Below are 25,058 nucleotides of genomic sequence, written 5' to 3' on the forward strand. Positions count from 1 at the left end.
TTGTTGCTGTTGTTGCTGTTGTTGTTGCTCCAAAACTGAAAAGTGTTACAATGGAAGCAGAAGTAAGTGTAGCTTCTTAAATTGTGTAGTGTAACGCAGTGTTTTTCAATCTTTTTTGAGCCATGGCACATTTTTTACATTGGAAAAATCTTGTGGCACACCACCAACCAAAAATGTTACAGAATGGCACTCTGTAGCCTAATACAATATATATAATTGCAATATAGTTTCTCAATTTATTTATACTCACTCAGTGTGAAACCTGGGCCTGTTTAGATGAACACAAAGCCGATATCCTGGCAGGAATTGAAGAAAGGCATACACAAAGCTCTTCTTCACCAGCTTTCAGTCTCTCTCTGTTTTTAGTTTTTATAGCAGTTGGGCTTGAAAAGCTCAGCTCACACACATATGTTGTGGAAAATGGGAGCAATGTCAAAACTTTGTTGGCCAGAATGGGGAATTCCTTGGCAGCAGTCAACCAAAAACTGTCCAAAGGAAGTTCAGCAAATCTTAGCTTTAAACCACGATCTTGTTTCAGTTCAGTTAGTTCCTCCTGCTCCTGTAAAGTTATGTCCTTTCCAACAGCAGTCAAGGCATTCAGTGGAGGCTGAAGAGAAATAAAATGACAACTTCTCCTCAAGAGTTTTCAGATGTTTACCTATTACCTCGCACAGTGCAGCAGGGTGATCTTGCTGTTCCTCTGTGAGTGGGAACATCTCAAGGTTGGCACTTTGCACATGTTGTTGCCAGAGGTGCACCTTTAAATGGAATCCATTTATTTTATCCATGCTTGTAAGCAGGTTCTCATTTCGGCCTTGCATCCGTGTGTTCGGTTCATTCAGATGATGAAACATATCTGCCAGGTATGCCAGCTTTGCACACCACTCATCACTTGCAAACAGATTTGAGTAATCAGACCTCTCATTTGTCAGAAACACTTTAAGTTCCTCCCACAGCTCATACACACGGGCCAGCAACTTGTCATGCTACAACCATCGGACCGCCGTATGGAGCAATAAGGCTTTATGCTTCGCTCACATTTCCTCACACAAAGATGCAAATATACGACTTTTCAAAGGTCGTGTCTTTACAAAGTTCCCTATGTGCACAACATCATCCACCACAGGAACTAGTTCTGCTGGTAAAGTCTTTGCAACGAAGGCCTCACGGTGCAGAAAACAGTGTGTAACAATAAGATCTGGGTTTCTTTCCTTCACTCTGCTAACGAAGCCTTAGGTGTGCCCGACCATGGCTGCAACTCCATCAGTGCAAACACTTGTGCAATTTTCCCATGTAAGTCCTCCCTGGTCAAGATATTCTGATGTGACCCAAAAAATTTCCTCTCCTGTTGTTTTTTCTGGCAGTGCCTTACAAAATAGGAAGTTTTCTCTAATGGCATCTCCATCCACAAAACGCACATTGGCCAAGAGCTGAGAATATCCGTAGACTCATCAGGTTGCAACGCAAATTTCCTACTGATGCGTATCTTTTCCAAAACATGGCTTTCGATGTCTGTAGACATGTCATCAGTACGTCTGGCGATTGTGTTATCTGAGAGCGGGAGTTTAGATATGTCTTTAACCGCGTCAGGGCCAAGCATCTCGTTGACAGTGTCTTTGCGGGCAGGTAGTATTAACGTCTCTGCCACAGTGTGGGACTTTTTTCATTTAGCTACAAGTGCAGCAACTAGCTTTGAGGGCTTTCTCATTTACCTTTGTGGTTTTTCTCATTAATGTTGCCTGTTTCTGTGTTTTCACGCAGGCAAACAAAATAGTCCATCGGCTTGTTTTGAAGCGACGGGTGTTTCACTTAGAGATAGCGTTTAAGCTTGCTTGGCACCATGGCGCTATTGGACAGCTTCTCGCCACACACCAAGCATAATGAAGTCGGGGTCATCTCATCGCTGGTGAAAGTAAATCCTAACGAAAGATAACTTTCACTGTATTGCCTCGAGCTCACCATCTTTGCTTTCTTTTTACCACCACTCATACTAGGCCCTTCACCTGGGTCACAGTCTTGTCCAGGGCCCAGTTCGGAGTTTGCATTTTTCCTTTTTAAAAACTTCTCCATCACTGCCACCACGACCTGTCGCATGCGTCACTAATTCTCTTGTCTCTAAGAAGGTAGGAGGCAATTACCTACTGCCACCTAGACGAATATTATATTACTCTGCCAGTCACTATATTACAGCACAGACACTCAACCATGGCTTATTATTTGCAGATAATAATTAATAAATAAGAATTTTAAGACTAAGTGAAATTGGACAATTTCTCACGGCACGCCTGACGATCTCTCGCGACACACTAGTGTGCCACGGCACAGTGGTTGAAAAACACTGCTCTACGGTATGTAGACTGTATTACATGCGTGTTGAGCAGAGAGGAGATATTATAATATTACACAGTATCTGTAAATATAGTGTGTGACTGCTGCTGAAATAAAGAAGAGACTTAGGATTCTCCTTTTCAAATCTGACTTTTCAAGTCTTTAGTTATTTAAACTAAGCATTGGTGGTTCAGTGGTAGAATTCTCGCCTGCCACACGGGAGGCCAGGGTTCAATTACCGGCCAACGCAGAAGTGAGTTTTGAAAGTTAAGCCTTCACCAAAAGAACATTACAAGCCTTATCATTTCTGCCCAAACTAGACCAACTCCATAGGGAGGGTAACCATGCTCGTGAATTTCCTTCATTTGAACACAATCTGTCTGACTGTGGATTGGTGGAGTCCAAACACTTTAGAGATGGTTTTTTTTTTTTTTGAACTATTCCAGCCTGATGAGCATGAACAACTCTTTTTCTGAGATCCTCACAAATTTCCTTTTTTCATACCATGAAAAAACCCAAACCCTAACCCTAACCCTAACCCATACACTTCCACAAACATGTGTTGTGAAGATCAGACTTTGATAGATCCCTGTTCTTCAAATAAGACAGGGTGCTCACTTACACCTGATTGTCATCCCGTTGATTGAAAACACCTGACCCTAATTTCCCCTTCAGACTAACTGCTCATGCAGACGCCAACAATGTCTGCACCATGCACGCTTCCTTTACAGAATGCGCTTAAGCAAGGTCTTTACAAGAAAAATAGGGTCCAAACCCACAAGGGCTGTGCCCAGCGGATTGGCAGTTCATCACCTTAACCTCTTGCTGACATAGCTCACGCGTATGAAATTACATCCCGGTGTGTGTAGCAAAAAAGAGGTTTCGGTGCAGGTTCTTTGCCCCTGTCGTCTGGACTGCGGAATGCGTTCTGCGTTGACGGACCTCCAGAGACGCCAGAGCCTTACAGCAGCTGTGGCCAAAAAGCATTGAAATACAGTTCACGGTTGCAAAAGACGTAGCCACAGTGCTAGCTTTTCACATTTCTCCACCCTCTCTAGTGCTAGCTCAGGGACCTGTACAAAGCTTCCCATTTGTAGGCCTTGTAGGGGTGAGACAGACTGCAACAAAGCCAGATATTGCTGGAAAGAGGAGGCAAAGTAACAAGTTTGTGATGAGGATGGGATTCGAACCCACGCGTGCAGAGCACAACAGATTAGCAGTCCATCACCTTAAGCTCTCGGCCACCTCGTCCAAGGCCCGGTGTTTTTATGTTTAATGTTCGCTGACTAGATGACTGCTTCTCAAATAGATTTTATTCAAGTCTTGAGGTATGAGCTGTGCCGTCATATAAACTGAAGGGTGACGATGCGGCGAGATGGCCCAAAGGTCTCACAGAACAGAACAATTCCATAGTTGAGCCGTCGCAATGCAATCCAATCCTTGGTCGGCTAGGTACCGACTACCTATGGACTGCCCATCTCAGCGAGTTAAATTTCTTTGGAAAATGTAACTTTTACCCGTGACCCTGAGAAGGATTACGCGATATAGAAGATGGATGGATGGAAATGTAACTTTTATCCTTACCTGGATATACACAACGACTGTGGAAAAGGGGGGCATGAATTGGGACGTTTGTGAGGCAGCATGCTGTGGCCAAAAAGCGTTGAAATACAGCTCATGGTTGCGAAACACGTAGCCACAGTGCTAGCTTTTCACATTTCTCCATCTCTCTCAAGGATATTCAGCTGGCCTGCCGTATTCGCGGAGAATGCACTTAAACGACAACTCCGTCTAATATACACAAAGGCTCTTTTAAGAGTCACTTCATCGTCTCAGAAAACAGCAAATTTTATTTCTTGGGGTGTTTGAATATTTAGATAAGAGAAGGGGACACACACACACACACACACACACACATATATATATATATATATATATATATATATATATATATATATATATATATATATATATATATGCTTTATATTTCTATCAACATATAGAAATGTTTATTATTCGTTATTAATGAGTGAACTTTATTATGATAAATATACTGCTATGTATATTACATAATGTTATTTGTTTTTTATAGATGATGATGAACAGTGCAGAAGAGCCGTGTATTGTCCTTAGGTGAAAACTAGACAATGCACAGTAATAACGCCGATGAGCTGTGTCTGTGTACAGTAGCCCAAATCTGCCTTCTGTTCCAGGCGGCGTTGTGTCTTGTGCTAGATGGAGCTTGACTGCCCTCGTGTGTCTAGTTTAAATATTAGAACGTGGTATGGAGAGAAAAGGATATATATATATATATATATATATATATATATATATATATATATATATATATATATATATATATATATATATATATATATATATATATATATATATATCTGTGCGTGTAAATGATGTAAAAGGCTTTCAATACAATGCACAGTAATGAGCTGTGTCTGTAAAATAGCTCAAACCTACCTTCTGCTTCAGGTGCGTTGTGTGTTGTGCTGGATGGAGCTTGACTGCCCTCGTGTGCCCAACCTCGAGAACGGCAATTTCCCAGCAGCGGTATTCTGTCATAAGAGTACATTTGTAGTTAGGCCCGAGTTGGGTAAGAAATATTACATGGTTTATATTACTGTGTCCCCTTTTTAACCCGTTCATGATCATTATTGTATACATTACAAAGATAAAGGTAATGTTCTTCCCTATTTGTGGATATTCTCGAAGTGAAATAGATGAGGCCACCTAGGGAACACTAAGTTATCTAGGAGCAGTGATGAGAATGACATGTCTAATAACATTAGAAATACATTAATAATGTTATTATAATAGAAATCAAGGTGTGCACTTTAACATTATAAAATATACATACACAGCAAAATCCACAGAAACAAATCCACTCTATTGGAGCTTCATTTCAACACTTTTAAAGTGTCCGGAGGGGTCCACACTCCACAGTGTCATTTTAACACTTTAATAGAGTTCACATCAACTCTTTGTATAGTTGAAATTGAACACTACTCAAGTGTTAGTTTCTCAACACCAGTGTGTAGTGTTAGAAATTAATTCTCATAGGAGTAATTCATTAAATCTCATAGTGTTAATTGCGTACTATTAAATGAGTTGCCTCTAACACTATAAAGTGTTAATATGCTACTGCACAATTAAAATAACATTTAAATGATTACAAATCTAAAAGGCAAATAAAGAAAAAAAAAACAGTTGGTTGCTTTATAATAGTTTTCTTTTTTTCAAGGGCGTTAACATTACTGACCCCTCAGGTCAAGTCTCTTTGATTATTCTCATTAGAGCACTGCTGATCAAATGGCCTAAAGTGTGTCAGTTCATTCACAGAGATGACAGAAAACTCATCCATTTGGTTATCTTCTATACAGTATGCATTGAAGTGGTCATCATAGTACATCATTTTTACATTGCAGGAAATAATGAAAGCACTCTCTTCATATATTATTATATAACAGATCTTTTTGAACACAGGGAGATCATAGGTACATCCAGTGCATATGAACACACCAACCTGATACTCAGTACCATAAAGTCTGACCCACTTTGTACTTGTAACACTCAAACAGGCTTCTAAATATAATGTCTGACTGAGTTCTTCCCCACCTTGCAAGTTACAGATGGTTTTTGATGTAGGACCAAATTCAAACCTTCTAAAACAATCATTTTCACAGTTAAATGCCAATTGACGTTGATGTTGCTTTACTAATGATTTAATGAGATTCTTGAAATTTTTGCCACATCTTTTGATAATATGGTGCTTAGCTTCAAATCGTATTCACCACATATGGATAAGAGGGCCATTTTTTTTTATGCATCTCAGATAGTGCATCATCAAGTGGTGCTTGGGAATCGACGTCTTGTCAGGAAACAATTCTTTGAATAGAGTATGGTGATCACAGATCAGATGTTTTAAGTAACATATCATCCCATCAGTTATGGTGTAGGAAAACACTATATTGACAATCTGCATCAAAAGTAGGAGAAAGTTCCAGTGATTGTTATTCCTTTCAATGACCACCAAATATCAGTGGAGTGTTGTGCAGAAGACACCATGACTGTATGGCATTCAAACCCAGGTGTTTGCCCATATCATCAATTTTTAACCCACTTGGTTTGTTTTTACGGTCTGTGTAACCATAATTAAAGCTCTGCATAATGTTTAACAAGGTACTCAAAAATCATTTTAAGTTCATACTGTACCACACCCTCTAGCAGATCATGCATGATGTCAACAGCATAGTTATCAGTACAATGGAAATACTCTAATGAATTGAGCGCACATGACTTTTTGACACCATATATTGACCGTAGTTCATGATTTTCATTTAGTGCCTTACAATGTTCAGTATGAACCTCTTTGGAACGAAAAATTAACCCAGAATGATCTTCAGTAAATATAGATTGAACTTCTTCCTTACTAATTAAACAAAGCCTACAGAAATTAGTTGCACTGTAAGATTCCCAGCAAGCCATTTAAAGCCAAATTATCTCCTGTTACTTGAATTACTGAGCCAAACAATGGTTGTTCAAAACAAGGAAGCTGTATGCCTTCGGTTTCTAAGATTTTCAGGTCATCAATAAGGGGCTTTAGTATCACATCAAAACCATATGTCTTAAGATCTTCCGTGTAGAATCAAGTTGCAAGATGTACATTAATCAGTACAGAGTTACACTTGGGTGGAAGATTTTTTAGAGTAAAATAGATTCAACCAAGTTTGTGGATCCCCCTCTTGGAACCTAGAGGGTTAGCAGTTTCAAAATCATTGTGATAGAGTAGAATCAGAAAAGCGTGCTTGTGCTGTGAGAACAGTGCATGGTTTTGGAAACACGACCCATCATTAATGTCTTTGTAAACTCCAACTTTGTAAACTTGGGCGATCATTTGAACATTCTGCCTCATATTCTCCCTAGTGGAAAGATCCTGATTAGTATCAATCTCCTGATCTATAGTGTGACTATGTACCTTGCTGAGGTGTTTTCAGAAGCCACTATATGTACAAAATGATAACAGGCGACATGGCTCTCCACATTTTAAATGTAACTTTTTGCTAGGATATAAACCATGTTGAAATTTTAAATGTTGACGAAGAGCCAAACAAGTTCTGAGGTATGCTTTACATTCAAAACATGTGAACATCTTCAAGGCAGTTAATCTCGCTGCAGCAATCATGCTCGAAGTTCTTTAACACGCAGGCTCTCCATTGCTCTTCTGACATCGATGTTATAGATAGTGGTTTGGATAAATGTGTAGAAATCACAAAGAGCTTTATCATATGAGAAACTGAAGACATAGTGAACTTTGAACAGTTCATCAAAAGCTGCCACTGATGTGTGAGCCTTACATGGGATCGCCTTTTGGTCGATAATAACGTAGAACTTTGGGATATCCTTCTTTCGCTCACCGATGCAGAGGAGAAATGGTTGTCTTGTGTCAGCACTCTCAATGAAGGTATTCACACTGGCTCCTTCCTGAAGGTCAGCAAAGGGACATAAAATAAATATGAAAATAAAACTCTTTGCATGTTTTTTACATTATCACTAGCACCGTCACATCTTGTTTGCAGGTGGTGTAAGCAAAATGAGATGCAGGTCTCAGAATAACCTACACCTCAAGAGCTCCTTAAAATTAAGATCTGATGTTTAAATATTAACTTTTGCATACCTTAAGACAGCTCACAAGATGGCTGGTTGCTTGAGCTGAACTGATCTTGGATATTTTTTTCTGGCCTCTTGAGGTTAGAGGGAGCAGATGCAGCTGCAAAAGGATTGAGGACATGTCGCTGTCCCATCGTAAAGACATCATAAAATAATTAAATGATCTCTCTTTAATTATTTTTTTTAAGACTGGAACATTTTTAAAATTCAAAATAGTTTATACTGACCATTGTAGTCCTCAGATTCAGGTTCAGTTCCTGACAGCAGCTCGCCCATATTCTTAAGAGTCTTGCAGTCTGCAATGATTTTTGGCTTGAAGAATATTGACCACATTGCCAGGAACTTCTGAGACACTTTGTCACCAAACATCATGGAGAAATCATGGTAGATCTTTAAACAAGGTTCATACAGGTTTAAACACAACGGACATAAATGGATAAAAGCTCAAATACTAAAAATTAAGATCTGCTGTGTTATTTATGCATACATTTGGGATATAAAAGATTAGAACGTTGAATTTCTCAGTTTGGACCGGCCTGTTGTTGTTATGGTGATCACTGAACAACTCCTTTCTCTACTGTACCAGTGAACTCCTTTAATAACTACAGAGAAGGTCATTTCCTTTTCAAAACTATTTCCAAAGCTAAATATTTTCTTACCAATCCAGATACAGCAAGGAAACAAGTGAACAAATCCAGGACTGAAGATGATGCATCCTCACCTACCATCTTCTGTCAATACTGGAAAGTCGCTCATCTTCTCATCAGTGAAATGTCGTATTGTAGATATCGCCTCCCTGCACTCCTCACCAAATCGCTGTTGACAGAATAACAGAGATTCTCGTCTGTTTTTTGGACCATCCTGAAGAACAGTCTTGGAATAACACCGGGAGCCAGCACAGGTGTTATGTTGAACTGTCTTGATCCTGCATGCAATGAAGCCAGTATTACCCTAAAGGATCATAGTAGTGTTCCTGTTTAAGAAAAGACCCAAACAGAGGCATCTCGTTCTTGGCTTCAAGAATGAATTACTCAACACAATAAGTTCACACAATGACTATATAAAATTACAAAAACAAGTGGAAAATACAAAGCTGAGCAACCTATAAACACTCATCTAAAACAAGATCATTTTAACTTTAAAACTACAAAAGGGAAGAAAATATAAACACACACACTGGTTTGGGTTTTCAGACAAAACTTACATATCCATGTTTGGAGAAAGGATCTTGGAGGTATGGAAAAAGTGTCACAATTCCCAGTGCATAATTGGTCTTCACACTTGACCATGGAATCATCCTTTCAAAATAAATCAATTTACTTTGCAAGTGTGTATGTTTTGCAAGAAGTTAAAGGATAAATTCTCCTTTTATAGCAACACAGAATAGCATTCTTTATCTGTGCCACATGAATCTGTTGTGATGATAAAGGGAGGGAAGTGACCTCCAATTCTCACCCATGTAGCTCTAACATATGCCACACGTAAACAGATGGTGAACGTCCTGGTTGCAGACATGTTAGTGTTTTGGTCTTTTCATACTCCTTGAAGATTTCCTCACCCTTTGGATTGACCCTCAGAACACAATCAACTTTCTGTCAAAACATCTTACATCGTTATGACATGCTCATGGAAATTTAAGAGGATTTTTAATGCCTTTCCTTTATGCCAAGAATACATTTACAAAACACTTCTACAGATAAGTATCAATAATAAACAATTACGTAATTGAGGATTTTAAATGCATTTATTCAAAGCTTACCTGTCTTGCTTCATTCTGCTCCATTAACCCTGTTGGGTTCCTCCTCTTTCTTCTGGACTCCAGGACAATTGTGGAATCTGATGAATGGGATGAAGCTGGGGATTGTGGAGTCAGTACAGAGGAGGATGCTTGATCTGAGACCAGTTGAACATCCAGATCTACAAAATCACAGACAGAACAAAATCAATTTAAATGTACATGTATTTATCAGTAACAAAAGCATTTCAACAAATACTTGAATGGTTACATAAAAAAATATAAAGTATATTATCTTCATTAAGTACTTTCCATATACGAATAAGATGTATGTAACGTAATGATCAATAGTATAGCAAATGATAATAGTTTGAGGTTCTTCAAAAATATATTTTAGACTCTGCTCCTAGGTAACTACATGGCCTCGTCTATTTCACTCGAGAATATCCACAAATAGGGAAGAACATTACAAAAATAAAGGTAATGTATACAATAATTATCATGAACGGGTTTAAAAAGGGGGAGAGAGAGAGTAATAGTAATCGTAATATTTCTTGGCTAATTACCACAAAACTTGGAACAGAATACCCCTTCAGGGAAACTGCCGTTCCTGAGTTTGGACACACGAGGGCAGTCAAGCTCCATCCAGCACAACGCCGCCTGAAACAGAAGGTAGCTTTGGGCTATTTTACACTGACGCAGCTCATCAGCGTTATTACTGTGCATTGTCTAGTTTTCACGTATCAAGGACAATACACGGAGCTTCTGAAATGTTTAACAGCATCATCATTATGATTTATTTTTTTAAAGAACATACCCTATTCTCTAGACATGGAAATGTTTTTTTTTTTTTTTTTTTTTTAAGTTTACATTGTCACACAGCAGCTGTACACATATCTGGATATATTATTTCAATGTCCATTCTTAAACACGACAGATGAACAAACAAAGAAACTAAGCACATGAAAAGGTTAGATAGACCAATGATTAAATACTACTCCGTTCAAATGAATACAGAGGCCCGCTCTGATACCACAACGTTTAAAAACCTCGACATTCGCGGCGTCATAAAGGGAACAACCGTCAAGCATACCATCAGGAAACTTACAGAACTCTGAACGTGACGTCATAACAGATCTTATGGCTCGCTCCTCCGATTTGACTACATATGTCTGTGCGCGCGCGCCGGGGAGACTGACCTAGACACGGTATAAGGACAACACACATTTAAAACATATTAACACATTAACATTATATCATGTACATAGCAGTATAGTTATCATAATAAATTACACAAATTAATTGCTAATATTAACATTATTAATGTCTTTCTTAATATTATTAGTCATTTCATTCTCATCACTGCTCCTACGTAACTTCATGTGTTCCCTAGGTGGCCTCGTCTATTTCGCTCGAGAATATATAAGGTTATTACCATTTTATTCCCTATTTATTCATTTTAACATGAGCTCATGTCTACAATTGTTAAATAACAACAATAATTATCATGGACGGGACAAAAGGGAAGAGAGAGATTAATAATAATATCATGTAATAGTTCTTGCCCAGAAATCCGCTTCTAGAAAATCGCCGTTCCCGAGTTTGGCCACACGAGGGCAGTCAAGCTCCATCTAACGCAATACACAACGCCGCCTGAAACTGAAGGTAGGTTTGGGCTATTTTACAGACACAGCTCATTACTGTGCATTGTATTGTTCGGACATAACCACAATTAACGGCTCATCTATAAAAACAAACATTAATATTCATAGCACTATATTTAATATAAAACCTTGTTTTTATAAACCTTGATTTTATTTAAACAATTTAAACATATATATACAAAAACATGCATATATATATATATATATATATATATATATATATATATATATATATATATATATATATATATATATATATAAATATATATATAAAAGTGTCATTTTATCTCTGTACCACGTTCTAATAATGAAACTGCCGAAGAAAGAAAATTTTCTGTTTTCTGAGACGAGGAAGTGGCTCTTAAAAGAGCCTTTGTGTTTATTAGACGGAGTTGTGGTTTAAGCGCGTTCTCCGCGAATACGGCGGGCCAGCTGAATATCCTTGGGCATGATGGTCACTCTCTTGGCGTGGATAGCGCACAGGTTGGTGTCCTCGAACAGACCGACCAGGTATGCCTCGCTCGCTTCCTGCAGGGCCATGACGGCCGAGCTCTGGAAACGCAAGTCGGTCTTGAAGTCCTGAGCGATTTCTCTCACCAGGCGCTGGAAGGGTAGCTTGCGGATGAGCAGCTCAGTAGACTTCTGATAACGGCGGATCTCCCTGAGAGCCACGGTGCCAGGCCTGTAACGATGAGGCTTCTTCACGCCGCCGGTAGCCGGCGCGCTCTTGCGGGCAGCCTTAGTGGCGAGCTGCTTCCTTGGCGCCTTGCCACCGGTGGACTTACGGGCGGTCTGCTTGGTTCTTGCCATAGCGTCAAACTCTGCACTTCGCGGATATAAAAACAGAATAAACGGAGCGCGCGAACGCGGCCTTTTTAAGCCATAACGCCGCCCTGCGTTGATTGGGCGTCTCGAACGCGCTCGTCTGCTATTCGATAGAACCTTTTACGTCACCTGTTGACTATTGGACCGTCTTCTCTGCCACCGTTCGAAACATAAGACGCCCGCCACAATTCTATTCTATTGGCGCGCTCTCTAATACAAATGCTTTGTTCATTAGGAACACACACAACGCCGTCACAAACCATTTTCACTCCTCAGACTTCATTTAACCAGCACGCTAACTGCTATTGTTCTCATAGTCATTACTTAAATATGGTATTAAATCATGACTACAAAATTATCGTCCTTTTTTTATTTATAAATATGCTGTCTTAAAAGTGCACAATTTCACTCCTCAGATTTCATTTAGACAACACGCTAACTACCACTATTACTACTACTACTTAACGTTATCACATAATTATTAGCAAAGTATAACGCTTCTGTTTTCATTTCAAACGTGCTGACTTTCTAGTGCACACTTTCAGTAGAAAAACGGGTGTAAAATTGCACTTTTGAAGTAGAGATGGTGGCTCTTAAAAGAGCCTTTGGGTACTGACAAAGCAGCAGTGGACGAGTTTACTTAGTCTTGACGGCCTTCTCGGTCTTTTTAGGCAGAAGCACAGCCTGAATGTTCGGTAGTACACCACCTTGAGCGATGGTCACTCCGCCGAGCAGTTTGTTCAGCTCCTCGTCGTTACGCACGGCGAGCTGCAAGTGGCGGGGAATGATACGGGTCTTCTTGTTGTCACGGGCGGCGTTACCGGCCAACTCCAGGATCTCAGCGGTCAGATACTCCAACACTGCGGCTAAGTAGACCGGAGCGCCGGCACCGACGCGCTCGGCATAGTTGCCTTTACGCAGAAGCCTGTGCACACGTCCCACGGGGAACTGAAGTCCAGCCCTGGATGAACGAGTCTTGGCCTTAGCTCTAGCTTTTCCGCCGGTTTTTCCTCTGCCACTCATCTTGATGCTCAAATCTGTTCGAACAACTCCGAAATAAACGTTCCACCCCGAGCTCTCCGTGATATAGACAAAACGGCCACTCTCTTATTCGCTAAGAACGCAATGGCAGATTAGCCAATCACAAACAGGACGTCGAATTCCAGCGTCACCCCTCCCACCCCTGTTTGTGCTTGTGTGTGTGTGTGTGTGTGTGTGTGTGTGTGTGTGTGTGTGTGTGTGAGAGAGAGAGAGCGCGAATGAAAACAGAAGGGAATATTCATACAAAAGCACGAACTAACAACTATATACTGAATTTATTTATTCTTATCATTAACATTGATTTATTATGTATCAATATGTTATCCTACATATTCTGTGATCGTTCTGGAGGTCAGGAATGACGTTTAGGAATCACGATCAGGATTCTATTCTACTGTACTCTAATCAGTATCAGCGTGTGGTTATGTGTACATATGTAGCAGATATGCGTATCCATACTATTGTATGTTTCTAACGTGTATTGCTTTGATTACATAAAGCTTGACTGAAAATGTTGCTCTTTAAAGGAAAATATGGGTGGCTCTTAAAAGAGCCGTTTAAGGAACAAAAGCATGAAAGAAACAAACGTCTTTACTTCTTTTTGGGTGCTGCCTTCTTCGCCTTTGCCGCTTTAGGCTTTGTGGTCTTGGGCTTGACAGCTTTCGCTTTCTTGGGGCTCTTGACTGCCTTTTTAGGGGTCGCGGGCTTTTTCGCCTTCTTCGGGCTCTTGGTGGCTTTCTTTGCGGCGGCGGCGGGCTTCTTCGCCTTCTTAGGAGACTTCTTGGCCGCGGCGGCGGGTTTCTTGGCCGCTACCTTCTTGGGCTTCTTAGTAGCGGCGGGCTTTTTCGCTTTGGGCGCGGCTTTCTTCACGGGCTTCTTGGCTTCGGTCTGCTTCTTGTTCAGCTTGAAAGAGCCAGACGCGCCGGTCCCTTTGGTCTGCACCAGAGTGCCTTTAGTCACGAGACCCTTAACGGCGATCTTGACGCGGGAGTTGTTCTTCTCCACATCGTATCCGCCGGCAGCCAGCACTTTCTTCAGGGCAGCGAGAGACACGCCGCTCCTCTCCTTAGACGAGGAAACGGCTTTGACGATCAGCTCGCCGACGCTAGGGCCGGCTTTTTTTGCTCTCGAAGCTGCTTTCTTCTTGGGCGCTTTGGCCGGCGCGGCGGCGGGAGCGGGTGCGACTTCTGCCATCTCTCTTGTAACTGCGTAGAATACACGAGTCGTACGCTGTACGTTAGTGTGTAACTCAGGATGATCCTCCCTCCCCGCGGCCGGGGGGCTGGTCTTAAAAACAGATATGAGAGCGTTGTAGACTCAACTCGGGGCGCCGCTGAATGAATGCACGGACGCGGCGCGCGCTCAGATGTGTTTTCTCGTGGCATTTCTCGGTGAAAATCCCACTCGCAAGACGAGATTCAAAACGTTGAAGCACACGCTGAGCGAGGACGGGCTTTCTCGTTTCCCCCGTGGCCCGGCCTGGCCGGCTAGAGAGCAACAGTCTCGCGCAGCGCACATGAAAAGGCGCGGCGCGCGTTGTACTCAAGCCGGCGGGCTGCGCATTTGGTGCGATGTGGTGTGTAAAAACCGGCGAAAAGCAGGCACGGCCGTCGTATGCGTTCTGGGCCGAGTTAAAGAGGAGCCTTGGGAACGAGCCTGATGTCTTTGCAGCTGTCGAGTGGTGTGTGTAGTATCGGAAGCAGAGCGCGTTGGGGGCCGTGTAAAGCACAGCGCGCGTGACTATAGGCTCCGCTATAGCCGTGTGTGTGTGTGTGTGTGTGTGTGTGTGTGTGTGTGTGTGTGTGTGTGTTGTATTCCATGCTGCTAGAACATTCTTTTCAATGTCTATGTGCTACTAGAACACTCTTTTGAATGACTTTGTGCTAATGTCACATTAGTTCAAATGACTATGTGCTACTACAACAGTTAGAACAGAGATGCCCAAACTACGGGCTGTGGGCCAAAGTTGGCCCGTGGTGACTTGATTTGGCCCGCCATGCCATGTGTGAGAAGGGGCGGGTTAATTGATGCTGATCTTCATTTCTAATTTAACATTTTTTTATTATTATTTTTGAGCTACAAAAAATGTAAATTGAAATTAAATGTAGAGAATAAGAATTAGAATTTTATTTAATGTATATGCATACTTCAAGGCCAGCGTTCATTGCGACAGTCAACAAACAGGTAATAATGGAGAGATCCAGGCACTGGCACACAGACAAGAGGAAATTTAAAAAGATTTGGCAAGTTGACTTTTTATTTACTGAAATCAACTCAAAGGCAGTGTGTCTAGTTTGCAAGCAGTCAGTTGCTGTTTTGAAAGAGTACAAAATCCGTCATTATGAAACAAAACCTTCTTCAGCTTTCTCAAAGGACAGCGGCGAGGCATAAAACAGAAGGCTAACGAGCTGCTTGCTAAACTTCGATCTGAGCAGAGCGCGCTGCTACGTCCTTCATCAGCTCAAGAAAGTGCCACACGGGCCAGCTATCAGATTTCCTGTATTTTACATCAAGAACAGCTATGTGCCCAATCCATTGGGCTTGTGGATGTGATGCGTGACGTCGTCAAAATTGTGAATGATATACGCTCCAAGGTGCTCTCTCACCTGCAGTTCAAGGTACTGTTGGATGAGATGGATGTGCAATATGGTGATGTGTTGTACCACCAGGAGGTTAGATGGCTGAGCAGAGGAAAAGTTCTCAGGAGATTTTTTGATCTGCGTGATGAGATCGGAGCTTTTCAGGAAAGCAAGATTGGTAGTATTCAAGAGCCCATGGATAAGAAATGGCTTTCTGACCTGGCTTTCCTGGTGGACGTCACAGAGCTGCTCAATGTTTTAAATGTTCAGCTCCAGGGAAAAGACCAGATTATCACCCAGCTTTTTTATCACGTCAGAGCCTACAAACAAAAAGTACTGCTGCTCAGAAGACATCTCTCAGCAGGTAACATTCACAATTATAATATGCACCATAATTTTATGTGCAGTTATTGTTATTATTAATACCTATATTTAGTTAGCATTTATATCCAGTGGTGTCAGCTTTGGGTTTTTTTGTTAATCAAGCTGATAAATTTTGTGTCAAAGTTCTCTTAAATTATCATGGATTAATTTCCTCATTTTGTCAGTTATTTATTCTATTTGCCTCCCTCTCTCTTCTTTCACTCCCTGTCTCACACTGTTCCTCTCTCGCTCATCTCCACATCCAGGAAATTTAGCCAATTTTCCCTGTTTTAGAGAGGCAGGCATGATGAAAGAGAAGGTACCTGAGTATGATGCTGTTCTCAGCAACCTTATCCAGGAGTTTGACAGTCGCTTTGAGGACTTCAGACACACTGCATCTGACTTTGAGTGGTTTGTTCAACCTTTCACCATCAGTGTGGACACAGTCAGTGATGATCTACAGATGGAACCAATTGAGCTTCAGTGTGATTCAGAACTCAAACACAAGTTCAGGTCCCTTCCCTTGACACACTTCTACAAATGTGTCCCAGCAAACAGGTTCCCAAAGATGTGCAAACAGGCACAAGTGATGCTGTCTCTGTTTGGCAGTACCTACCACTGTGAACAGACTTTCAGTCTGATGAACTTAAACAAGTGTAAACTGAGATGTAAAGTAACTGACTCTCACCTCCATAATATCTTGACTTTGACAGTAAGTCCACTGCATCCCAATTTGGAAAAACTTTTGAAAAATAAGGTCCAGCTTCATGTGTCTCATTAGAGGTCACTGATATTGCAGGCATTAGGTGTTGAACATGTATTAAAAAATGGGATTGGTTCTATGTTTTAATTATACTATAAGTTTCATTGAACTATAGAACTCTGAAAATAAAACTGCATTAGTGAAGCAGATACAGACTAACATTTTCTATTAATTGATTTATTTGTAAATATTATGAAATGATAAATGAGAACCATGGCAACTTTAATTTTAATATAATACAGTTTGGTATAATGCAACTACTTTTGCCCCACAGCCCTCAATCAAGTTTGATTTTTGGCCCTTCACAAGAAAAAGTTTTGGCACCCGTGATTTAGAATGATTATGTGCCATCAGAAAACCATTTTCAACTACTTCCTGTTGCTACAATCTTAATACGAATAACTTTGTGCTGCTAAAGTCCCATTTTGCATTGCTCAGATTATACAACCCCCGAAACCGTGCTATAACCGTTTAGATTCACTCATCTCTGCATTTAGCAGACTGCTAGAATTACCCAAAAGCCTGAACATCCGCGGGAGTGCATCGCTTCAGAACTCCCCCTCCCTCCCTCCCTCTCTCTCACACACACACACACACACACAGCGAGAGAGAAAGCGAAAGAGAGGAAATTACTCTTTGTATGAAAAGTGGGTGGCACTTAAAAGAGCCGTTGGGTTGATGAAGACGGCGTTAACGCGCTTTACTTGGAGCTGGTGTACTTGGTGACGGCCTTTGTGCCTTCGGACACGGCGTGCTTGGCCAGCTCCCCGGGAAGCAACAGGCGCACGGCGGTCTGGATCTCCCTGGAGGTAATGGTGGAGCGCTTGTTATAATGAGCCAGACGAGAAGACTCACCGGCAACGCGCTCAAAAATATCATTCACGAAGGAGTTCATGATGCCCATGGCCTTGGATGAGATGCCGGTGTCAGGATGCACCTGCTTCAGGACCTTGTACACGTAGATGGCGTAGCTCTCCTTCCGGGACTTTCTGTGCTTCTTGCCTCCTTTGCCGGCCGTCTTGGTCACGGCTTTCTTTGAGCCCTTCTTGGGCGCGGTCTTGGCTGGATCGGGCATGATGCTGCTCCTCGAGTATACGAACAGTAAATGACTAGCGCCCGCCTCGCGCCCGCTCTATTTACAGACCCACATGCTAATGACGCCCAGACAAGACACCTTTTTTTTGATTGGACACAATTCGATACCTCCCCCTGCATGGCGCCTCCTACTGCACTCTGTTTCCTCCCTCCCTCCATGCTTCCTCCGATACGCTTTGTTTCCCTTCCCGCCCTTGTACTTTCAGGACAACGTGCACTATGAAAAAACAATTGGCTTGAGAAAAAATCGTTTTATATTATATATGCATGTATGCGTGTGTATGAGACAGAGAGAGAAATATAGAAGTAAGTTTATACTAAAATCATTTTCTAAATCGTATTAATCAAACAGTTTATAATATTGAATACTGTGCATATATATATACATATAGTTTATTACAAAAAATACAAATAGATCTACCACTTACGCTACCTGTGTACAGCGTTTGATACCTTATGTTTCATGAAAGAAAAAGCCTTTTTCCCCCCATACGGAACAGCTCTTTTTCTAGACATGTGGGTGGCTCTTAAAAGAGCCGTTGTGTTCGCGTCGTTCGGTGTTAGAGCGTTTAACCGCCGAAGCCGTACAGGGTGCGTCCCTGTCGTTTCAGGGCGTACACCACATCCATGGCGGTCACGGTCTTTCTCTTGGCATGCTCGGTGTAGGTGACGGCGTCGCGGATCACGTTCTCCAGGAACACTTTCAGCACACCGCGAGTCTCTTCATAGATCAGACCAGAAATACGCTTTACACCACCACGGCGAGCCAGGCGGCGAATAGCTGGCTTGGTGATCCCCTGGATGTTATCGCGAAGCACCTTGCGATGGCGCTTAGCGCCTCCTTTGCCGAGTCCCTTACCACCCTTGCTTTTTTTTTTTTTTTTTTTTAATGAGTTTTATTGAAATTATACAAAATTCACAATCTTACACAAGTCATATTCAGAAAGAAAGGGAGAGAAAAAACTTACATAGTCAAAGTACAATTACACGCAAACAGAGTCCCACACTGAAGAGTCTTTAAACCAAGATGTGCTGCTTTTAAGTCTTCTTAGCTCTTTTTGAATGTCCTTGAATACAACATCACTGGATATAAACGTTTGATTTATAGTCATTCTGGCTCTTGTTTTCCAGAGTTTAGATTTAGTCAAACATATTATGAACCAAATGAAGTCATGCTGAGTCTTGCTACAATTTTCTTTAAAAATGCCATAGAAAATTGAGTTCATATTTATTTCTATATTGAGACCAATGATTTTTAATTTAGCCCATGTTTCTTTAGCGCGATAACACTCTAACAGGAAATGTTCGAGTGTTTCCTCTTCATTACAATTAGGCATCGGGCATTTACTGGTTTTTACAAAACAGCTCCATTTTACAACCGCTCTTACTGGGAGCCTTCTTACAGCGACTAACCAAGTTGTATCTCTCAGGTGTTCAGATAGGATTTTATTCTGTAAATTTTGGAGACATTCTTTGTTTTGGTCTTCCTCCAAATTTCTGAAAGCCACAGGGTTACAATAAACTCGATCAACAATTAAAAGATATATTTCTTTGCTCGAGTCTTTCACCCAATCGATGTTTAGATCTTTAAATTTGTTAGTGAAGTCGGAAAACATCAGTTTATAATACGGAATACCTTTCCTCGATGGACCTTTTTTAGATTTCCAGTTAGAGATGTTCCCTATCCATTCGGTTTGCCTGGCAATACCACTCGCGATGATTTTGCACACTGCTATTTTAGTTTTTAAGGATATATCGACAGCCCCAAGGCCTCCCAGTTCCCTTCTCTTAAAAAGGAGCTCACGTTTTGTAACCTCACGAGTCGTATCCCATATGAAATTACAGCATATTTTATGAAGTCTTTTTACCCAAACTTCTGTCGGAGGTAAGATGCATGATAAAAACAGTATTTTTGATAATAGAAAAGTTTTAATAATATTTATTCTAGTTTTATAACTTAGATTACATGATTTCCATTTATCAATTTCATCTTGTATTATTTCTTCTTTTTTTGACCAGTTATGGTCGACACAGCCATTATTATCTATATATATATATACCTAAAACCTTTAATTGCTGAACTTCTGGGACATCTATGGGAAATTTGTTTTTTTCATTTCCAATCCAGACACATTCCGTTTTAGCTTTATTTAAGGAGGCTCCAGAGACTTGCTCATACTCGCTAAAATATTCAAAGATGATGTCTAGTTCTTGTTTAGATTTCACAAATACAGTTATGTCATCAGCATAAGCAGAGATCACGACTCTGTTCTTTCCTATTTGAAGACCTTTAAGTCTATGATCATCTTGGATTTTTTGTACAAGTGGGTTTATAGATAAAATATATAGGGCTGCACTCAGAGGGCACCCTTGCTTTACACCCCGCATAACTTCAAATGGTTCAGTCAAAGAACCGTTAACATTTACTTCAACCGTCGATTTAACATAAAGGCATTTAATCATGTTTATGAAATTTTCAGGGAATTGATACAGTTTTAAAATCTCCCACAAATAGTCTCTTGAGATATAGTCAAATGCTTTTCTTTGGTCCAAAGCCACAATGTAAAAACTGTCACCATTTTTATCAAAAACTAGTTCTCTTAATGTGTTCAAGTTGTCCCACATAAATCTTCCCTTTATTGCACATGTTTGTTGTTTAGCTATTATTACATCCAAATAGTCACTCATCCTGTTCATAATGGTCTTTGCAAAAATCTTATAATCGACATTCATTAGGGTGAGATGTCTCCAGTTGTTGATATCACTCATTTCACCCTTTTTATACAACAAGGATAAAACGCCTTCATAGAACGAGTCATGCATGTAACCTCTAGCGATCCCATCATTGAAGGCTTGCGTTAATAATTTAGCCAAATCTATGGCGCATGCATGATAAAAATCAGACGGGAGACCATCTTTCCCTGGAGACTTTTTTAGATTTAATTGTTTAATGGCATCAACAACCTCAGCCTCTTTTATTTCCTCACCTAAGCTCTTGGAAGGCGGGTCAACACTATTTTTTACATTCAAAAAGGTTTTTAGGAGTTTATTATCTATTTCAATTGAGTTGTACATGTTTGAACAAAGGATCCGAACAGCATCTCTGACGTCTTTAGGATTTTTTACTATAGTTCCATTATCTGTTTTAATGGCTTCGATATATTGGGCTTCTTTCCTTTTATTAAATAGTGAAATTGCTTTTGTTTGATTTAGAAGTTCATCGGAAATTATTCCTGCTCGGACTTGAATGTTCAGTAAAAACTCATTATTTAAAGTTTCTATCTCTTTTTTCAAATCCTTTAAGTTGTTTTCCTCACTTTCATCTCTTGTATTTTTCAGTTTTAGGTTTATATATTGTGTCATAATTGTATTGTACTTCTCATTTTTTTCTTTATTAAAACATAGACATTTGTATTTAAGAAATTTTTTAATCTGGATCTTAAAAACTTCCCACAAATCACAATAATTGGTCGTGAGGATATCTAAAGTTTTAATCCTATTAATTTCTTCCTTTAATTCTATAATCAATAAAGGACTTTTCAAGATTTGTGTGTTTAATTTCCAATAGTTTCTTCTTTCTTCATTTTTAAGTCTCATGCCACATATAACTGTCAAGTGGTCCGACTCAACCAAGAGTTTTGTTGTATAAAATTTTGCCTCAAAATTATTATTAATATATATCCTGTCAATCCTAGTTTTACATGTTTTATCAAACCTTGTAAAGTCCACTTTCTCTGGATATAATGTCCTAAATATGTCGGTGAAATGCTGTTCATTCATTATAGATTTAAGGACACCACCTTCTCTCCTAATTTTACATATTTTGGAAGAAATTTTGTCATTATAATCTGTGATTGTATTAAAATCACCGCATACAATGGTATAGAAACCGACGCACAGGAGCATTTTAAGCTTTTTAAAAAGCCGGATTTTACCAACAGTATCCTGTGCTGTGTATACATTTATTACTCTAATTTTTTTTGTGCAATAAAACACATCTATAAACATTAATCGACCAGGAATTATTTCACGACTCTTAATTATTTTAAATTTATTGTTATAAAATAAGGTCGCAATACCATCAGCTTTACTTTCGCCTATTGAAAAGATTGAAGGACCTTTGATCCATAGACTTTGAGCGTCCTGTACGTCTGCAAAACTGCTTAATCTGGTCTCTTGTATACATAAAATATCAACATGTTCTCCACTCAATATATTTAACTTTTTTACTTGATTAATTTTTGCCTGAATCCCTCTAACATTACATGTGGCAACAGTTAAATTTGAAAAAACCATAAAAATTAAGAGAAGGATCTTCTCCGATAGATATTATTGCGTGTCCATTAGTCCACATTTTCTCAACATTATCCACATCATTTAACCTTAATTCCTGCAGACATATATCACATTTCTTTTTAAATGATATAGGAATTGAAGTTAAAATCAAAGACATTGTGTCATAAAAAAGGGAAGAAAAGTAGGCGATATACATCATTCCTTAACCTTTTTTGCATTGTCAACATTTCCAGGAGAATTCCTCTTTCGCCTTTGGCGTTTATATGGATAGTCTAAAGTGTTTTTACCTTTCGCCAGCGTGGGAGTGTCCGCAGTGTCACCTGTGTTGTCGGCGATTGTCCGAGTTGTTCCACTTTCACCAGCTGGATGCGATGACTCCTCTCGGCCCTGTAGGCTTCCTGCAGGTGTAGAAATAATCTGGGTCGCTCCGGTCTCTCCCTCTGAGCACGTAGGCTCCTCTGGGGCTTGTAGACCTCCTTCCGGGGTTGAGCCGATCCGAGTCTCGCCGACTTCTACAGCTGATAGCGCAGGAAACTCCGATGCTTGCCGTCTCTCCACAGACGAAAGACTGGGCGGAGATGCTCCGCTGCTTCCAGCAGGTACTTCCGGTGTCTTCCGTCTCCCTTCCGGGGTCAGAGATTCGGCGCTGCTCTCAGAGTCCTCGCTGTCTTCGCTGTCGCTGGTATCGGTGCTGCTTGAGTCACTCCCAGATGTCGAGTCGTCCTCACTTGTGTGTAGTTTATTTTCTTCCCAGTTGTTATCCTCTTTATCGTTTGTTTTGGTCTCTGTGTTATGTGCGTTTTGTGTTGCATTCTGGTCAATGTCTTTTTGATTTTTCGGCATTCTTAGTTTATAGCTGTAAGAATTTGGGCATTGAAAATATATATGCCCAGTTTCATTACATAAATTACATACTTGTGTATTTCTACAACTCTTTCCTTTGTGGCCAAAGCTTCCGCATTTCCAGCACTTTGTTTTCTCACAGTCCTTTGCCTGATGGTCGGAATCGTTACATATAAAACATCGCTTTGTTTGGCCGGGGTATGTAATCGTTCCATTGTATGGTCCCATGGAAATGGAGTTTGGTATCTGGAATATACTTCCGTCGGGGTTTTTCTTGAGTTTTATTTTATATCTCCTGACTCCATACCATATCCCGAACTGGTCCAGCGGCTTGTCAACAGGGTTCAGTATCTCACCAAACCTTAAGAGGTATCGTTCTACATCCGAGTCAGCGATTCTCCCAGTCCAAAACTTTACTACAATGCTCTTTATGTCTTGGGGAGCTGATGTAGTCATCTCCCAGTTTTTCCAGAATTCACTTCCTGTATTATTATTAAAAATTTGAGAAAATGTTTGAAGTGCCTGTTCTTTGGTAAAACATATTTCATACTCTTTTCTGTTAGGCATTGCAATAAAAGAGTATACATCTGTAGTCGATATCCATTGACTACTTAAAAGGTTTACTCCGACTTCAGCCCTGTCTGGCGCTTCTCCTTCTCCACTGTAACGTAGTCTGACCCAGTGCCTCCCCGCCGACGGCGAGGAGGCCACACGGGGTGACATACCGAACCCCGGGTGGCGATAATTATCACCTTGTCAAAGGTGTTTTTGTTGTTGATGTCGTTAAAGTCTTTAGTTTCAAATTACGAACGAGGATACCACTTGCAAAAAGAGAGTATTAATTACCACCCTTGCCTCTGCCAGACATGATGCTGCTCTCGAAGTCAAACCACTCAATAAAAGTTCTCGCGCAGCGCCCACCTATTTATCCACACTCGACAGGACCTAGTTGAGAACAGGCGAGGAGGCGGGCCTTACACCAACGGTCACACAATAGCTCTCTTTTTCGAAAACAGTCACTAGGCACTGCTTTTCACCTGCTAACGTCTTCTTCTTCCCCATTCTCTCTCTCTCACTCTAAAAACACACACAGATACAAAACATTATTAGTATTATCAGTACTAATGTTTTGGTTCCATTAGTAGCAGTAGTAGTAGTAGTAGTAGTACAACACAATAGTAAGGAACTTTGGGTAAAACATACATAGTAAAGCATACAGCCAAAACACTCATCAGCGTAAGGGGGTTAGAAAAAGCTGTCTGTGTTTGTACAACACTGACATTACTGTTTCAAACACAAGACGTTCCTTTTGAGCACGTCCTTGGACTCGAGGCCCGTATATACTACAGTCCTACGTCCACTGCAACTACAGGTCGCACATAGCAGCACAAGCCTTTATTAGTAGGCCCAGCATTCAGCCGGTCAGCACCAATGTCTGTGTTCACTTTGAACCCAGTTCACATTCTACCACACAAGTACTTCACTAACTTACAAGCACCACAGAAAGGAGTGCAAACACAACTCTCAGGCCTTGCTTTATTAGGTCTCGCAAATGCATGACATAATGGACTCTCGATGGTCGAAGTTAGCTACATTGTCTCAAACCCTTATCTCATTCTTAAAAAATGTCACTCACAAGGAAAGCATATGCACTTCGACAGTTGTGCAAGAGAAACTAACATAACAAACATCACACACAAGTAGGAATACAAAGTCAGCCTTCACACTGTCTAATCACTGGCCTTCTCTTTTCCCATACGCACTGTGTTTGAACCTAAATGTGATGCATCAACCAAAACTGCACCTCCAGAATGACAGCTGAGTTTAAGATTGGCAAAATATGT

General features: G+C 40.6%; 4 protein-coding genes and 1 long non-coding RNA gene across 6 annotated transcripts; 1 reads left to right on the top strand and 4 right to left on the bottom strand.

Moving 5' to 3' along the window:
* Positions 1–10,317: 10,317 nt before the first annotated feature.
* Positions 10,318–16,211, bottom strand: LOC128629730 (histone H1-like). 2 transcript variants are annotated; one of them, XR_008394101.1, is made up of 3 exons: positions 13,871–16,211; positions 10,854–10,944; positions 10,318–10,405 (listed from the first exon to the last, which is right to left on the bottom strand). XR_008394101.1 is itself a non-coding variant. In XM_053678480.1 (2 exons), the coding sequence occupies exons 1-2, from the start codon at positions 14,467–14,469 to the stop codon at positions 10,908–10,910; spliced, it is 636 nt and encodes a 211-aa protein (XP_053534455.1). In that variant the 5' UTR covers positions 14,470–16,211; the 3' UTR covers positions 10,412–10,907. The 2 variants fall into 2 exon arrangements, 1 of the variants encoding a protein (XP_053534455.1); XM_053678480.1 differs by lacking the exon at positions 10,318–10,405 and having other exon boundaries at positions 10,412–10,944.
* Positions 10,929–11,375, top strand: LOC128629770 (uncharacterized). Its single transcript, XR_008394156.1, has 3 exons — positions 10,929–10,953; positions 11,139–11,172; positions 11,304–11,375. It is a non-coding gene; the product is annotated as an uncharacterized LOC128629770 (long non-coding RNA).
* LOC128629749 (histone H3) lies at positions 11,769–12,264 on the bottom strand. The gene has a single exon (XM_053678500.1). The coding sequence runs from the start codon at positions 12,217–12,219 to the stop codon at positions 11,809–11,811; it is 411 nt and encodes a 136-aa protein (XP_053534475.1). The 5' UTR covers positions 12,220–12,264; the 3' UTR covers positions 11,769–11,808.
* LOC128629742 (histone H2A) lies at positions 12,278–13,448 on the bottom strand. The gene has a single exon (XM_053678495.1). The coding sequence runs from the start codon at positions 13,255–13,257 to the stop codon at positions 12,871–12,873; it is 387 nt and encodes a 128-aa protein (XP_053534470.1). The 5' UTR covers positions 13,258–13,448; the 3' UTR covers positions 12,278–12,870.
* A 936-nt stretch (positions 16,212–17,147) lies between the features above and the next one.
* On the bottom strand, positions 17,148–18,471 carry LOC128629771 (histone H2B-like). Its single transcript, XM_053678501.1, has one exon. It carries the CDS (start codon positions 18,053–18,055, stop codon positions 17,681–17,683), a length of 375 nt encoding a protein of 124 aa, XP_053534476.1. The 5' UTR covers positions 18,056–18,471; the 3' UTR covers positions 17,148–17,680.
* Between the last annotated feature and the right edge of the window lie 6,587 nt (positions 18,472–25,058).

The sequence above is a fragment of the Ictalurus punctatus genome, unplaced genomic scaffold (genome assembly GCF_001660625.3).
Source record: "Ictalurus punctatus breed USDA103 unplaced genomic scaffold, Coco_2.0 Super-Scaffold_100, whole genome shotgun sequence".
In the NCBI taxonomy this organism is placed as follows: domain Eukaryota; kingdom Metazoa; phylum Chordata; class Actinopteri; order Siluriformes; family Ictaluridae; genus Ictalurus; species Ictalurus punctatus.

Bases quoted from the DNA above. Each gene is read 5' to 3' on its own strand.
- LOC128629771 (XM_053678501.1), bottom strand. From the start codon at position 18,055: ATGCCCGATCCAGCCAAGACCGCGCCCAAGAAGGGCTCAAAGAAAGCC.
- LOC128629742 (XM_053678495.1), bottom strand. From the start codon at position 13,257: ATGAGTGGCAGAGGAAAAACCGGCGGAAAAGCTAGAGCTAAGGCCAAG.
- LOC128629730 (XM_053678480.1), bottom strand. From the start codon at position 14,469: ATGGCAGAAGTCGCACCCGCTCCCGCCGCCGCGCCGGCCAAAGCGCCC. The intron at 10,945-13,870 runs GTAAAGACGTTT...TACCGTGTCTAG, and splicing joins AAGGCAGCACCCAAAAAGAA to GTCAGTCTCCCCGGCGCGCG.
- LOC128629749 (XM_053678500.1), bottom strand. From the start codon at position 12,219: ATGGCAAGAACCAAGCAGACCGCCCGTAAGTCCACCGGTGGCAAGGCG.